Below are 17,755 nucleotides of genomic sequence, written 5' to 3' on the forward strand. Positions count from 1 at the left end.
GTCCCACATGGTAATGGGGGACATCTCATTTCTTGAATGAAATGCCCTTCCTCTCTTTTGTTCCAGTCTATGCAAGTCCTCCTGGGGAAGGAAGAGGGATCGAAACGATTCCCTTATACAAAGTACATGTGGAGGAGAGGAATGGAGATTTCATTTGGGCAAATAGTGAGCCTTTTCACTGAGCATTTTCTCTTCTTTTAAATGATTTATTTATTCTTATCTTATGTGCATTGGTGTTTTACCTGCATGTATGTCTGTATGTATGAGGGTGTCAGATCCCATGGAACTGGAGTCATAGACACATGAGCTTCCATGTGGGTGCTGGGAATCGAACCCAGATCCTCTCGGTAAGAGCAGCCAGTGCTCTCAACCACTGAGCCGCCTCTCCAGCCCCTTCACTGGGCATTTTTTCACATGCACTAGCTCATTTCAGCCACATGTTACGGGCAAAGCAGTTTGTTGCTGCAGCTACAACTTAGCTACAACACAGCTAGAACTTAGCAGGCCTTGAATTGATGGCACCCATTCCTGTCACATCCTTAATCGGTTATTTTCTTCCATAGTTTCTCACATCTACTCTACATTGGTCACACCCACATCCCATTATCCTCTCTTATCCTCAACCCCTCCCACTAAAGCCTTTCTGCCTTAGAAGTCAGATGTTATTCAGTTTGTTTGTGGACCACTGCGTTCACTTTGGATAGCTCACTTGAGGGAGGGAGAGTTTTTTGATCAAGGGTAACTTACCAGTGGCTATATTGCTGGGGAACCATTACCCGCCTATAGCTCCTCAGGGAGGAGTGGGACCCTGAACAGGACATCTGTATTGTGCTCTGTTTGACTTTGTGACATGACTCGGTCCTCCATTAAGCACCTCCAGAGAGATGGATGTTGACTGTGTGGAACAGCTTGCCGGATTGGAACAGAGCCTCTTAGCCTTAATCTATGGCCTACGCAGCAAAGCCAAGGCCTTGGGAAGTTGTGAAAACCCATTTGGGTTGCTTTGGGAGCTCAGCTGGGAACTTACACAATGGTCCCTGGAGCCTGAAAGAGTGTGTGTTTTTCAAACCTACTCAGGGAATACTTGAGGCCAGGGGACATGCCAATGCCGAGAAGCCAAGTGATGGAGCAGAGCGCTCTTGAAACATTGGCTGTTGTCACAAGGCCTGTGCCTGTCCTCTCTTCACCCAGAGTGACTCCCTCGTGCCAGAAACAAGGACGTGTCAAGGACAGCACACAGCTCTATCAGTTACAGCTCAAGCAGCATGTATTGGAAGCTATTTCTCACTGCCTTCTGACCCTTGGTTCCTGGGCCCACATCTTCCAGAGTGATTTCTGAGCTATGCTTTTAATACAATCAATATTACTCAGTGTGGTGGTGACACAGGACCAAGCCACCAAATGCAGCACAGACCCTTTCTTCTAGTATAACTAACACGTGTCCTGTGCGTGTTTCTTGTCACATGGCCCAGACTCACTGAAGCAGAGCAGCTTATGGAAATAGGTTGGCGTTGATTGGTTTGTTTTTATTCTACTTAAAAAAAACAACTTTTCTTTTTCCAAAAGCATGTGGTGGAATGACAATAATCCAATGGGCTGTATGAATGTATAATATGGGAACTAATGGGAAAGCAAGGCAAGGGAGAAAAAAGTGTATTTAGAATAACTGGATTAACATAAGGATGGGCACTGGTGCCATTCTATGGGAAGAGCTGTTGTTCCTCAGCTAACAAAATGCTACTGCAGCTAGAGTTTCCTGTGCCATGCCTATCTGTTTATGACCTGATTAGGGAACTCAAAAGGCATGGGGACAGTTTAGCCGCCGCGACCAGGGGAGGTTTGTCACACACATGGTCATGAAGGAGATACCTTGTGTGACGACAAGGCTCTCCCTTTAACAGACCCACAATTGTGTGATGGCACTGGAGAGGGACACCACATAAACAGAGCTAGGCAGTAATAATGACAGTGAATTCACCTGTTCCTCTCTTCAGGCTAAAGAACAATGTCGAGCCCAGGCTGAGCCCCTCGACCACTTTTTGGCATGAATAATAGCAATGGTTATTATCGCCACTTTCTCTTTTAAGAGTTGAGGAATTGATCAATGACCAGCTCCAAGAGTCGTAGTAGGTAAAAGGATCAGATGGGACCACAACACCTGGCACCAGACTCCCAATGCTGGGCTTTAAAATTATTCAATAATATGAAATATTGAGACCACTTACAATATCCTTAGGCTGAAGCAGACAGAATTATTTTCATCTGCATTCCTTAAATTATTTTATTAAATTTATTTTACTTATTTGTGAGTATGTATGCGAGCGCGCGCGCACGCACACACACACACACACACACACACACACACACACACATATGAATGCCATGACACATGTATGAGATCAGAGGACAGGTTTCAAGAGTTGGTTCTCCCCTTTCAGGGCATCAGTCCCCTTTACCTAAGAAGCCACCTTGCCAGCTACCATCTGGTCGTTTTTGATATTTAGAAATGGCAATTTCTCATGGTACGGTCAGGTGCTTGTGTATATACAAGGTTGAGCCTATGAAGCAGTTGTTTTGTAGATTTTAAATAGTTTCTAATACGTGCACTTCGTAGTGCGTCCTATGGAGTTAGCGGCATGTGCGTGGCAGGTGTTCAGTTGGGTATTATTTGCCTCATGTTTCTTATGGGATAATTTATCAAGGACTACCACATTCTGCCCACTCCGTCAAGTGACTTCAGAAAGGCGGTTATTACACCCCATATCTTTAAGTCAGCCATTCAAATAGGAAGGCAGGATGGTGTCCTGCCCAATGGGGAGGAGCCCTCAGGGGATACCCCCATCACCCCAGCAGTCCAGAAAGTGACCGCTTGCACCTTGAGCTTCGGAGGGAGAGTCTGAGGGAATTGCAGAGTGTGAATGGGATTCCAAATGGCGCCTTCGTTACAATCAGATTCGCCTGTTGTAAAATCCCACATCCCCAGTGGAGTTCATTACGATAACACCTGACCTATATTTCTAACCAGCAAGGTCTTCACTTCTCTGGGAAATATTCTTTACAGCCCAGGGGAAAAGATTTCGTCAGTTCAATTGCTTATGTCTGAAAACACAACCCTATGCGGGTTTTTTTTTTCACTTTTTTTTTCCATTTTTCTAATGAGCCTGATGTGACTGGACCATGCCATAGGGCACTTGCCAGAGACGTTAAAACAGCAACAGAGGCAACACTCGCTCTCTCTGTGTCAAGTTTGCCTTGCATCCCAGCCAACACAGAGCCCGGCATCTTCCCTGCGTTAGCTCTCACACGCCTTCAAAAAAAAACCAAAAAACAAAACAAAACAAAACAAAAAAAAAACCCAAAACGGCCAAACAGATGTTTTCCCAATCTTACACAGAAACTTCACTTCCTGGCGGTGGCCATGTGTGCCAAGTTCTAGCTCGGCGTGAGTTTTTTTTTATGCCTGGATGCTAAGCCCCTGACAATAGGGGGTTCTAATGAGATGCTGACAGACCCCTCCAGTGCCAGCAACTGCCTTGGCTGGATGAGGATGCAAGGGAGGGTCTGTGAGTCCCAGCAGGGGTTAAGCTGGCCAATCAATCCTTGTAAGAAGAAAAGTGATTTTTCCTTAACTCCCAGGGTCATGGAGATTTCTCAGCCAGGCATGCTTGCCTTTGCTTTGGCCTCTAGCCTCACACGGAAAGGTGTCCAGAGACATTCCCCGTTGGAAGTCTGTAATCAGCTTTCCCAAAACGGTGTACTTCACTGTCCCCAAACATGGGCTACTCAACAAGCCTGCAACCCCCATGGGGACCATGTCTTCCAAGCAGTATAACCATCGAGCCAACCCAAAGGATGGGACGGAATCCATCCAGGCAGGAATCCAGCCTGCTTCACTGCAGCCCTAGACCATGCCCCAGGCTTTGGTATTTTTGTATTTTCAGAAGTAAATAAGAAGACATTTTCTATTATAAAGCATCAAATGACTCTTATGGAAAATGCCAAACATAGGGAAATAGTTTTTGAAAGAGAGAAGACTCCTTCCTTGAGAAAAGTAAGCGCAACAGCTTGATGTGTCTTAATTGAATTTCTTTAGTAAAGAAAAAAAATTCTATAATAGAATTCTGCCTCTCGATGTTTTGAAAAAGCTTGTATAGGCCCCCCCCAAAAGAAAGGGATGACATGCCGTGCCTGTGCAGGTAAAACCACTGGATTTTGTTTGGTTTTGGCAGTACTGTGGGGTCAAACCCGGGGCCTAGTGCCTGCTAGGCAAATGCGCTTCGACTGAATGAGATCCTCAGCCCAGCAACCATTAACTTTGAAACTACAGCCGTGTGCTCATGACAGAAACACTTTGGATACTGTGACTGGGAACACGCAGGAAGGCACACAAAAGGAGGATGGAAGGAAGGCAGACAGATGACTAGCGCCATAGATGGAACACCAGGCTCCAGGAAGCCCTTTGGCGATCCAAACTAAAGTCCTGAGACTGGAGAAGAGGAATTAGGAGTAATATGTGCCTTAAAAAGTCATTACTGGGGCTGGGGATCTGGCGTAGCAGGTAAGAGTGCTTGCTTTGCTAGCATGGAGACCTGAGTTCAAATCCCCGGAATCTAGTAAAAAAAAAAAAACAAAAAACAAAAAATAAAACTGCCTATGGTAGTGTGTCTATAACCCTAATACTTTGAGGAAGGTCAGATAGAGACAGGAGGAAGATCTCTGGGGCTTTCTTACTACCCACTACCCACTTAGCTTCAGGTTCAGTGGAAGAATTGTCTCAAGGGATTGACGTAGAGAGAGATAGAGCAAGAGGAAAGATATCATTATCTGGTCCCATGTATGCATAGACATGCACTTCTCCATGTACATGAGTACATACATTACAGTTGTCTCTGTCTCTCTTTACCTCCCTCTCCCTCTCATTCTCCCTTTCTCTCTCTCCTTCATCTTTTCCTCTCCCTCTCCTCTTCTCTCACAAAATTATCAGCATCCTGCTTTTCACAGGAATTTGAGACTTTATCAGTATCTCAGTGTTTCTATTGCTGTGATGAAACACTGTGACCAAAGGCAGCTTGGGGGAGAAAGACTTCATTTTAAAGCTCTCAGGTCACACTTCCTCTCTGAGGGAGGTCAGGCCAGGAACCGTGGAGGCAGGAACCGAGGCAGAGGCCATGAAGGATACTGCTTATTGACTTGCTCCTCTTAACCTACTTCATCATAAAATCCAAGGCATCGGTACAGTGGCAGCATAGCTTCAATTGTCTGGGCCCTCCCACGTCCATCATTAATCAAGAAGATGACCCACAAACTGGCCCACAGGCCAATCTGATGGGAGTGTCTTCTCAACTGAGGGTCTGTCTTCCCAAATGACTCTACTGCTGTCAAGATGATAAAAACAAAACCAAAATTGACTAGGACAATTATTCTGCTTTTCTTTTATCAGATGAATTATCAGAGAATTTTGTTTCCAGGCTGTTAAGAGGACAGTGGACCTTTTGTTAGTGATCCTCTTATTTCTTACCTGCCTCCCCCAAAAGGATATTTTCCCATTTTTTAAATATTAGTAGCTTTAATTTCTCCTATATCACAAGTCATATATGTTCATCATAGAAAGTTCTTAAAGTATAACAAATGGAAGGGACACATTTGAAAATGCTCACAGTTTTGTCAGAGATACCACAGGTCAAATGTTGATCACATCTCTTCACGCTTTGCTTCCTATACTTTTTTCTTTAAGTAGAAGTTGGGTTGATTATATTGATGTATGTATTGTTGTATAATCTGCTCTGCTCATCCGGGGTATTCCAGCATTGCTAAATATTCTTCTCAAATATTAGTCTAAATGTTCAAGATTTTATTGTATGGGCTTAAAATGTTTTACCCTACTATGGGTCATGTATTTCCAACTTCTTATTGCTGTAAAAAGTCCTTGAATTTTCTTCTTTTTGGCACATTTGTGACCAGCCCTTTGAGATTGATTTCTAGAGATTAAATTAGTGGGTCAGATGATATGAATATTTGAACACACTCTATGTATTGCCAAAGTCCCTCTGGAGGGACTAACTCTCTCCTCGGGAAAGAGCCTGCATGAGCTCCCTTGCCTGTTGGTCCTTTCTTAGTTTTTATCCATTTAGTAAATGAAAAATAGCATTTTGTTACCATTGATGTTACTGTTTTCTAATTCTTCCATTGGAGTATACTCCTGTTCAGGTCTCTCCGCCCTATTCATTTGTGTTCTTTCCCTAGTTTCTATTTTTTTCTGTTCCTAATTAACTTACAGCAAGCAACACATTAGCTATCAAGGGCACAGCACCGCTAAATGCGCATTGCAAACTTTGTTCTTGATTTGACATTTGCTTCTCGCGCATATGAGAGCCACAGAAGCTTTTCCACTGTGCGTCAACTCTCTCTCGTCTGCTGTGAGTTGGTGGGTCAGAGCGCTGTGTAGGTCACATAACCTTTGAGGCCTCTGCTGCCTCTCTTACAGATTTAGTTTTGCAAACAGCTTCGTATCTAATTAGATTTGCTATCACACGAAACCCAAGGAAGAACTCTAAATTTTATAGATTTAATATCGCACTGGCTAGTGACTGAGTTTTTGCACCAGTTCCCAACAACATGGCAGGTGCTACCTTCTTTCTAAACCTTAGGTCTCATCTCTAACCATGTCCATTTCTGGACCTTGCTTCCTCCCAACTCTTTGTCTACCTGTTTGGGAGTATAATACAGGTTTGTATTTGCCACATCTTTTAATGTCTAACATCAGTGCTCTTCTTGCCAACAAAACTTTCTAATAGCATGGTTATTGAACTATATAAAGTTAGAAGTTATGTTGGCTGAGATGCACAGAATTTAAGACTTTCAATGTTTTGAGCTCTAATTTATGTTGGGTGTCATTTGTCATTTCCACAGAATTTTTGAGAAATGCCTTCACAAGGGTTTGCACTTGTCAACTGTACCACAGCTCTTTTGTGTCACTTGGTGGCTTCTCCTAAAAAGCTGCCGCGACTTGAGACATACTGTAGGCTGAGTCAGCATGTTAGGAAGAGTGTTTGTTAGAATGACATAAATGGAATGGCATGTGTGTGTGTGTGTGTGTGTACATGTGTGCATTTGTGTGTACGCGTTTTATATGTGTGTGCATATGTGCATTTGAGTGTGCATGTGTGTGTGCATGAACACATGTGGGTATGTATGTACATGTGTATATTTGTGTGTGCATGTGTGTGTACATATTATATGTATGAACATATATAGATTCTGCTTACACTTGGAGAACCTTCTCTAATCTCTTGCACAAGAGCAAGGCAGTCAGCATTCCACCAGGGAGTGGAATCATCATCCCCCACCTCTAGCTGAGGAGTTATTGACAGTTGAGGGCTTCTGGGGAAGGGACAGTCAGTTTTCACTGAGGTGTGACCCCTGATAAGTGGACTACTATTTAGTTGGTAGACCCCCATCCATGAGTATGTGAGCAGCACAAATTGGACTTGGTAGATTTTTTTTTTTTAAAAAAAAAACATGATGTTTAAAGGGATTGTTGAGGTCAAGGGGGATCTAGGGAGTTAGAGTATGGAGCAAGGAGTAAATAATCAAGATATGCTATATGCATCTATGAAATTCTCTGAGTTAATAACCATATCATATTTTTTTTAGAAGAGCCTTCTCTGTTACCATGCTTGAGTGAGGCTATTACAACAACAGAAGCTAAGGTGTCTTTTTGGAGTCTAAGTTGAGGATTTAATGTTGCAGGGGTTAGACTATGGTCAACCAGAGTCTCCTTACTCTCAGCCTTTCTTTGGCCTCTAAATCTGATATTAAGGGAAGGGGACATTCTTCTTCTTTTTTTTTTTTTTTTATTTTCGAGACAGGGTTTCTCCGTAGCTTTTTGGTTCCTGTCCTGGAACTAGCTCTTGTAGACCAGGCTGGCCTCGAACTCACAGAAATCCGCCTGCCTCTGCCTCCCGAGTGCTGGGATTAAAGGCGTGTGCCACCACCGCCTGGCGAAGGGGACATTCTTATATTGCTTTATCATTTATTGATGCTAAAGCCAAGGCTGGAAGAGGATATTAAGATTGGAAGCACAAACAAGATTTGTTCTCAGTGATGAGCCCTTCATCTTATCTAGTACAGTGAAGTGGTCCAATTTCTCACCGTGACATGGAATTCTGCTCTCCTTTCCAACATCCTTTTTACTTGTGTTTGCAAAGATGGCAGAGATGTATTTGGGTGTGTCTTTCTCCATAGCTTTTTAAATCATATTGCCTAAGCATAAGTATTCCTTAGAGAGAAGCTCTCCCTTCTTTTCTTTTTCTTATTATAACTTTGACTTATGATTTTGCTCTAAAGTTGACATACTGGGGGCTGGAGAGATGGCTCAGTGGTTAAGAGCACCCACTGCTCTTGCAGAGGACCCAGGTTTGGTTCCCAGCACCCATACGGAGCAGTTCACAGTTGCAACACCAGTTCCAGGGGATCCAGTGTCCTCTTCTGGACTCCTTGGATACCTGCACACATGTGCATATTCCCACACATGAGTAAAAGTAATAAAACAAATCTTTAAGAAGAAAGGTATCATGTTGTACATACTGCCTGTGATTGCTATAGGCACAATTGAGATGCAGGGGAGACGGGGTAGTGTCTACCTTAGGGTACCAAAGCTTCTGACCTTCAATTCACCTTGAATTTAGTTGTTGGTGCTGTTTCCCCGCATCTCACTTGCTCTTTCTGAGCAAGCTTAGTCACAATTCATAAGCTTTCCTCTCTGATGTAACTTGGTGGAGTACGTGCCATGAGGAGGTGGGGCCCTTTGCTCTTTAAACCGCCTTTATTTTTCTTGGAAATGACCACCCTTAGCCTTTGGCTCCTCTTAAGTCATTATTTAATGTTAATATTGTTAATATTGGTGGTTCTTCTCTGAGCATTATGTCAGGGGAGGCTGACTTTCAGCTTTATTTCCCAAGCGCACTGCAAGTCCAGAGAGGGAGGTGATCTTCTGAATGTTAATCAGCTCCTGTACAGAGTGAAGAAGTAGCTCACAGAGAGGGCAATCATGTGCTCTTGGCCGTGTGCATCAAACCTCTAGGGCATGGGAGTTGCCAGGCTGCGCACAGTTCCAGATAGGGCTTCTTTTCAGTGTAAAAGGAAGCTTCCCACTCTGCATAGGCTCCCTGCCTTGATGCCTGCCTTCCTGGACTCGCTGTGGGAAGAGCATTCTGTCTTCTCACATGGTCTTCCTTTCCTCCAATGGGATCATTGCCACAGTCGCTGTTTATGTGTCTATTCCACCTAGGTGGGGGAAGAATATTATTGCATTTGACATTTTTTTCTGATTTCTCTCTTTCATCTTATTGGCATATTATATATATATATATATATATATATATATATATATATATATATATTATGAAGTATTCACTTTCAGACTCCTGCTTCAGCGTCATATCTATGCTTATATACATATACATGCATGCATACAATGACTTTACGTAGCTCTAAAGAACTGTAGGTACTACATCTGAGAAAACACACGCTATCGTCTCTCTGCATCTGACTTATTTTGCCTAACACGATGGTCTCTGATAGGCCAATCAGAAAATGGACTGATGGGGCACAGGATCATTCTCTAAAGAGGTATGAATGGGCATGCCATACTTGTGAAAAAAAATTCCACTACCTTAGCTGTAAGCAAATTAGAACAATACTGAGAGTCTTTCTCATCCCAGTCAGAATGGTTATTGCAAAGAAAGTAGCAATAGCGGATGCTGGCAAGGATGTGGAGGGAAAGGACCGGCATGAAAAGTAAATTGACCCAGCCACTATGGAAATAGGTATGAAGGTCCCTCAAGTCTGTTGTTTTTAATCACTGGTACTTGGACCAATACCCGGGAGTTAATAATTTCTCAAGCAAATTGCGAAGAATGTGTATGTTGAGAAAAAAAAAAAAGGTTTCTCGGTGAGCCCCCTCCTAAAGACTGTCACGCCTTTGCTTCCAGTCATGTCCTCAAGCCCCACCGTCGGATCCTCCAGCACGTCCTCCATCCTCCCGTTTTCCTCTTCAGTTTTTCCTGCTGTCAAGCAGAAGAGTGCCTTTGCCCCTGTCATCAGGCCCCAAGGCTCGCCTTCGCCCGCCTGCTCCAGTGGCAATGGGAATGGATTCAGAGGTAAGAGAAGGGACCGGCCGCTTTAGGGGTGCATGTGACCCAGTGTCCTGGGGCAGGCAAAGGAAGGGCAAGCATCCCAGCTTTGCTCTCTAGCTCTGAGCACTTGCCTACAGAATTTCTGGAACTTTCATGGTGGGACATGGATGGCAGGCAGGGACGCTGGTCTGACGCTTCCCCTAGTCCTGGGCTAGTATGGGGGTGAATGATGCCAAGCCAAGCATCTGCAGGACATGGAGTTAGTGGTGGCAGAACCACATGTTCAACCCAGAAACACCTGGGCAGCCCAGGATTGTGCTTTCCATAGGGCCATTCACTGTTTCTGGAAGGTGCCTGTTGGCTCTTTCAGGTGCCTTGTGGTTATTTCTTATCTAGCTGGCTTTACCATCTGTCCTTCATGTTCGTTCCCATGGCACATGTGGAAGGATCCATCAGGAGCAAAAACTCTGGCTATGTGCCGGCCAAATTGATAGCAGGTGCCTGATCAAGGGGTGAAGTAGGGAAGGAAGAGGGGGAAAAAAGCCATACTGTTTCTAAGAACAAAAAATTAATATCGCCCGTCAAAGCCACTTTTGAGCAACGTCCTAAGATGTAATATGACATGACGTAACACAAATGTGATGAGTACATGAGAATCTAATCATCCCGCTGAGAATGGGAGGCAGCTGATGGCAAGAGAGCAAATTGGAACCTGCTGAGCACCGCGGCTCACTGGTGACCCGCATTATTTTTGGCTGATTCTCATGTCTTGACATGGAAACATTTACGACAGGCAGCGTTGGTCAGCAGAGCTTTGTGGGGACCTGGGATGGGCTGTGCCCTTCTGGGGACCCCAGCTCTCGGTGGCTTGCTGAAAGCGTATGTGTTCCAAATCTTCAGGGGTTACCCATGAGGGGTAGCTGAGGGAACTTGAAAGGCATGTTGGGTTTCCAGCCCTAGGGACTGTGACATTTTGACAGAGATGACAGAGAAACTGTCAAAGCCATTACTGGAAACCCAGCTCTCAGAACAGCTACGGAACATTCCTCCCAAGAAGCTGGGCTGTGGAAGTCCATGCCACCCAACATGTGGGTAGTTGGAAACATCTGTACATTGGATGGAACTTTTTTTTCATCCAGATGTCTAAGCCGTAGAGGAGCAGCACAGCTTGTAACTGAGTGTCTCCACCCACCCTGTCTCTCATCAAACACCCCCCAGGCTCCATCTTGTCACTCAGAGCAGGATTAGAACTTTCTCCACGAGGGCCGTGTTTGCATCCTGGGAAATAAAGACCATGGGGGCCCTGTCTGATGCGTCCCCCTCCTCATACCCTGCTGGTGAAAATGTCTCTGCCCCTCAAGTTCCCTGTCTTCATTCATTCATCAACGCTAAGCTGAAAGGGGAATAGAGTGAGGAAATTGAGGCTCCAGCTTCATGATCCGTAGTGTAGACCATACTCCCTGAAATGTGCCCTGTAGACAAGGCTCTACCCCGATGCTCAGCATACATATTCTCTTCAGATCAGCCCATTCTCCTGATTTAGCCGAACCGCTGATTTGAGGCCACACAGCAAGCGACTGATGGCTTGAATCCAGGCACTCGGGCCCTAGACCTTGTGCTCTGACAGCACACTGTCTCTCCGGGGACGGTTCTGGTGGACTTCTGCTCTTTGCCCACCCTTCACTCGTATCTACTTTACCACCGGGACAGAGGGAGGGCATTGCTTTTCTGTGAAACACCCAAGGTGAGAAGGACCTGGACAAAGTATGAATAAGCATCTATCCACCATGAAAGTCACCGATGAAAATGCCCCTCCTCCCTGATGGTTTCACTAAGTACAAAGTCAAGGTCACTATCTAGCAGAATTCCAACCCATCTAGTGTTGGGCGGATCAGGCAAAAGGGCATGAATGAAGTCTGCTGTTCTGAGCCTTTGGGCCTCTGCAATCCATATGAAAGGAAGAGCTGGAGAGCACGGGGGTGCAATAGGGAACAAGAGAGGAGGAGTGGGAGTCAGGCTTCTAGCCCCCAAACACTATGCTTAGAGCATTTTTCTGTCCCACCCTCTGCCTTACTCACGAGGCATTTACAGTTGATGAATATAGATTGTCAAGGTGATATTATATGCTGCGTGTCTGATTCATTTTCTAGCTCCCTCCAGAAACACACACACACACACACACACACACACACACACACACACACATGCTTCCTACACTCCTAGATAATTACAGCAGTTGTTATATATCCAAGTCATCAGGGAATGTCCAGAATTGAACTGCCTTTATTGAAAACTTACATCGATTCAATATATAGTAATACAGGCAAAAATAATTAAGGCTTTGCTAGCTGTGTAAGACCTTAATCCAGATCTCACAAACATTCAATAAAGGCTGTATGGGCAGGGAAACAGACAGCTGACAATTTTGCCCGAGAGAACTAGCTGGGGTAGGAAAGGAGGGGGAGGGGAGGGGAGGAGAAGACAGGAAGGGGAGAGAAAGAGATGGGGTTGGAGAGAGCATGAATGGCCAGAATTTTGGCTATTTCCTTGGAAAGATACTTGTATGAGTCGTTGTTTGCATCCATGCAATATAGACAAGAAAAATCCAGGAACCAAATGCCAGAGACGTTTGAAAGTTTGGATACAAGGGAACTTGTCACTTTCCACGCCTGTAAAAGTCCTCTGGGCTTGTTACAGCACAGCAAGGATAGAGGGGTGTGCTTTGCTCTATGATCCCCTACTTTATTCATTCCCTACACAGAGGGAAAAACATTGGACTTGATGTTCCCCAGACACATCCACATCCTCTTCAGTAGATGGAGGAGGCAGTGGATGATGTATTTAGATAGGGTGTGGGTAGTTGGGACTGGGTGAACTCCCAAACTAGTAACGAAATGAAGTCTTTTTCAAAGACCAGCATTTCTAGGTGACTATCTCCACACACCATCAGTGAGCGCTAAATAAGAATGGTTCTAATTTAGGGGAGAATGTTCACAAAGACACTTAGGGTGGAGAGAACCCCTGATTTGTTATAACCAATGCCTAAAAAGCCAATAGGCTCAGCATTTATTTCCCTTCTGGCTCCACCTGGTGATATGGGACAAGTCTTTGCTATTTAGTTTGTATGTTTACTTCTGTTGTCCCAAGATGACCCCTTAATAGACAAAAATGACAAAGGGCTTGCCAAATGAACATGGGGACCTGATGTAGGTCACCAGCACTGAAGCTTCTGTTAGCTCCGTCCTGGAGAAAACCCACTCACGGATGTACTGCTCACCAGTTCCCTGGGCTGTATTAGACTCTCTTGCTCCCACACCTGCCCTCCTCCCCCATCAGCTTTTCCACAAAAAGTCTTGATGTTTTAATCCTGTGCCGCTCTTTCCCTGCAGCCATGACGGGACTTGTTGTACCCCCAATGTAAAGAAGAGGAAGAACTGCTTTCTCATAGCACAAAACTACTTATTCCCATGGACCAATTATGAAGGAAGCACTCTGAGCTCCCTGGGGAGAGTTGCGCCCCTGAGTAGCCACGTTGGACAGATTTGGGAAGGCAAGGAGCCGCCATCTTGGTCTCATATTCCTCACGAAGCACTGACGGTAACTACACAAGCAAGGGCAGAAAGACATCATTGGCGTGGTCAGTGCTAAGAGCAGAAACGCAATTCTTTGTTATGAACATTACGAAAACCACCTTCCTATGTTTGTAAAATATTTAAGAAAAACATTGGCAAACATTCATGCTTAATATTTTGGATACTATTTGTTTTTCTTTGTAGGAAAAAAAGTTGAAAGTTTCTATTTTCTATGAATCCTTTCTGATACCAGTTTAGTTTATGCAGAAAAAAAAATTGAACAAAACAGGGTACCAGCATGGGAGACTTTCTTAAAAATGAAACCTGAATTGAATGAGGAAATGTTGTATGTGTGTTTGCTTATACCTTAAGCTCTTTAAAAAAAAAAAAAGGGAAAAAAATTTAAAATGTTTTACAGTTATTTAAATAAATAAACGTGTAACTTATTGTAAGTAGAAGTAGAAATTAAAACCTTTTTCTTTTTTTTTTAGAAGAGAGGAATCTCTCTTCCTGATGTAAAATGAAATCGACACAGACAGGTAGTGACGAGTTTTAACGGTGTGTGGTTATTACAGTTGCTTATTAGATTCTTATCCCACATCCCTCTTTTTCCATCATTTTATTGACCCATGCACAAGAACGCTGTATCTTGTGCTGATTCCCACAGAGCAATCTGCCGCAAAGCCAGACTCAGAGAAATGCTGGCCCGCAAATGCTCCAACCCGTCCCTTCGTTCCCAGACTCGCTTTCTAAAGAGTTCGCAGATCGGTTGTGGTGTCCACCCTTGGTGTGGCGTTTTCAAAACTACATTCTTTCCTGAGTGATGCAGGGCATGCCTGTGTTACCATCTTTCCCTAGATAAGAACTGCCTCTGAGAAGGGTCAAAGCCACGCGACTGTCCATGGGCTCTGTGGTAGAACTTCTCCTTGACAGAGCTGTATGGTCCTTTCTCTTCTGGTGCCCAGTTTAGGCATGTAGGCAGGAAGCTCCACAGAACTTTGCAGATAGAGGTTGGGGTAAGTCTTCGACTGTTTCCTTTCTATGCAGAGTCTTCCTTTTGTGTGATTAAAGTCCCTCGGAAAAACTTGTATCTGGGAGGAGTGGGGAAAGGGTGTAGAAGAGAGTACTCAAAAATCCTCAAGCTTCTGTCCTTCTACCCAAAGATATGGACACTGGGATTCTTTGGAGATTGGGAGATTAGTGGTAGCTGTGTTCTGAGCAGCCTGCCCTGGGAGCCCTGTGCTGCCTACCTAGTTCTTAGGAGGGGAAACCCTGCAGTAGTTGCTAACCACAGCAGAGCCTTCAAGATGTGTTTGGTCCCAGAGATGCATTCAGACTTGCGTGGCTTGACAATAGGATGTCATGATTTCCCGGGTCAGGTGTCTTCGCCTTGTTTCCACAGATTTAGCTCGAGGTTCTTGGTTAGGCTTCTGGCATTGGAAATTGATACAGTTTTCATGGAGAAAACATCTTTCTTGCTTCTGAGCCAATTTTAGATGACTCTCTCAATGCCCATTGGCACACGCTCTCACTTACCCAACCCTCGGCTGTCTGAGTTGCCTTTAGTTTGCTCTGGAATCGCCCAATAGAACTCTTTTCCCCCTAGCACATGAGAATCCACAATTTTTGAAACCCGGCATGCTCATAACTACTGCTGACAGTCCTTCATAGTCAGGGCTTCCAGCACCAAAGTATACGGAAATGCATGAGAACAACCGCCCTGGCTAACAACCCGGTACTTGGGAAAGAATGCGTGGACTACGAACCTTACCATCCCAAAATGGAGGCCGAGCAAAATTAAGCATGTTTAGACCTGGATTTGAGCCAATCCAACATAAGGACATTTCTTTTTTTCTTAAGTAGCAATAGCTTTTAGAACCTGTGAATCTTTCTCTTGCATGAAGATTAGTGCAGTACTGTCTTCAGAATGATCGTAGAGTCTGTCGGTAGTTTTACACCGAAGACTGTGTGTAGCTAAATACCGGACATCTTTGACCATTCACTAGGACCTCGGCAGCCACAGACCTATTTAATTGTACAAACGTGTGTAAGGATTATTTTTAGTGTACTAATAACTTAAAAAACGAAGCCACTCTGTCCTCTTTAGTCATTGCTATTAAATGATTCTGCTCCCAGGTTATTTTTGTGCCACTTGGCAGACAAGTATCTCTATAGGTAATGACAGAATTCTGTTCTATTTTTGGAGAGGAACCGTGTAAGATTTTTCATTTAAATGGACAATTGACTGCATTATTTATCTCATTTCTTTTGTTACGGCATCGAAATTCTTTCCAGTTTTTCTTTGCACATTTCAACATGCATGGTTAAAAACCATTATCTTTACCTTTTGTACAGTAAGGTCTCATTTCCAAACTGTATAGTTTTGTTGGTTTTTTTGCTTTGTCAGTTACATACAGTATAAAGTTGCTATGCAGAGCTTTTTGTAAAGACAGCTTTTTTTGTTTACTGTTTTTAATGGTCTTCCTTATGAAAGAATATCTTGTTTGTAAAATGAATATGTCTACTTCAGTTTTAAACTTTAAATTATCCTAACAAAAAAATAAAATTTTTGTACTGTAAAAATAACCTTTGCCTTTTTTTGAGGGAGAAATTCAGTTTGGGAGCTGTTCTTGATTTGGGGGGTTTTACTTTGGGTTCTGGTCACCCAACTTTTCATCTGGTTAAGGACAACTTACCAAAACTTTTGCATAAATGAAAGTATGATATCAAGGTGATTAATTAGAAATGATGTTAGGCCAATTCTCTGCATATATTTGTCTTATGTTCATAAACCAAATTCTTTCAGAACCCTCCCCTGACTCACGGGATTCCATTTGCTCTGTTGGATGCTCTGGGTACATGGAAGTCTTGAGGTTCGTAGTCTACTGTGGGGTAAAACCATCTACCGAATGATTGACACGTTAGACACTGGGTGAAGAACTGGAGGTACCAAACTCAATGCCTACCCTTAAATCACAGGAAAGGACCATGACCCATTTCCCTGGAAGGAAACAGTCAAAGGATAGTCACACAGAGAGACAGGAGGGCTGCTGGCCTTACAGAGGCTTGGTAACTCGGCAGTGACTTCTTAATGGATCTTGATGGTAAATCCCGGTTCTCCCGCCTGGCAATGGAAGCAAGGAGCAAAGAAACCCAGCATACTCAAATTCACCATCTTTGAAGATGAGGAATTTCAGTGTTTGGGTGTGCCTTTAGGTCATTTATCACCTGCATCTCAAGGACTTCAGCTCTGTCTCTCAAGCACTGAGGAAAGAGACAGGCAGGGCATAAAATTTACTCTGGCTGTAGGCAAAAGAATGGCTAGCAATGGGACCATCATGTAGCCTTGTGCCCCTCAGTCCAGTGAAAATTGGGGATTTGGGTAGGAAAATAGATTCCAGGCCTGAGAGGTAGTTTTCTGACATCCATGAGCTTGGTAGAAAGTAGCCCGTGCAGTGGAAGTCGCGGTCCCAGCTCTTAGGAGCTGACAAGTCCCAACAACAGTTCATGTTTTCTCCATTTAAGAAGTTAGTAAGTCCTTCCCCACCCCACAGACTGGAAGGAACATCTGCCGTGTTATGGGCTTGACTTTTGAGGACAAAGCTCACAGTTTTTTTTTTCAATTCCAGATTTTTGCAAGTTCAAGAGTTTGAGCCCATAAAAATTGCCTTTAAGACAGGAATGAGATCAAAATGACGTCTAGTAAAGTGTAAAGCTATCAATAGCTCTATAGCCACCAGGATAATAAATAGCTAGGCTGATGGAAATGCTAATCTTCTGTTTTCCGTCTGTGGAGAAGCAGAGAGAACGTGAATGTTAGACATGAACAGACCTGAGTTCTAATCCTACCCCTCACTGTAACTGATTACCAGGGAATTATACTCCTGAACTTCAGTTTCCCTGCCCATAAAGGTGGAGGGGAGACCCTTACACCAAGATCCTTTCCCTGCCAAGATGATGGAGAAGTTTAAACAAAAACAATGACTGTCAAAATTCAGACGCAAGTGTCTTTAGCTCTGTATGTTTTCGTTTCTTTCCCTTTACCCT

The 17,755-nt window shown here is 44.0% G+C and overlaps 1 protein-coding gene across 2 annotated transcripts in view; it reads left to right on the forward strand.

The window, feature by feature from the left end:
• Window positions 1-16,252, forward strand: part of Ebf2 (EBF transcription factor 2) — a 196,395-nt gene extending 180,143 nt beyond the window's left edge. For both annotated transcript variants that reach the window (XM_041667848.1, XM_041667855.1), the window contains 2 exons: window positions 9,993-10,160; window positions 13,526-16,252. In XM_041667848.1, the coding sequence (XP_041523782.1) occupies window positions 9,993-10,160; window positions 13,526-13,557 (200 nt within the window). In that variant the 3' untranslated portion in view covers window positions 13,558-16,252. The remainder of the gene's footprint in view (window positions 1-9,992; window positions 10,161-13,525) is intronic.
• The last annotated feature ends 1,503 nt before the right edge of the window (window positions 16,253-17,755 follow it).

The sequence above is a fragment of the Microtus oregoni genome, unplaced genomic scaffold (assembly GCF_018167655.1).
Source record: "Microtus oregoni isolate MIOR12 unplaced genomic scaffold, Mior012 000001F_ref0000356, whole genome shotgun sequence".
NCBI classification, from domain to species: Eukaryota; Metazoa; Chordata; class Mammalia; order Rodentia; family Cricetidae; genus Microtus; species Microtus oregoni.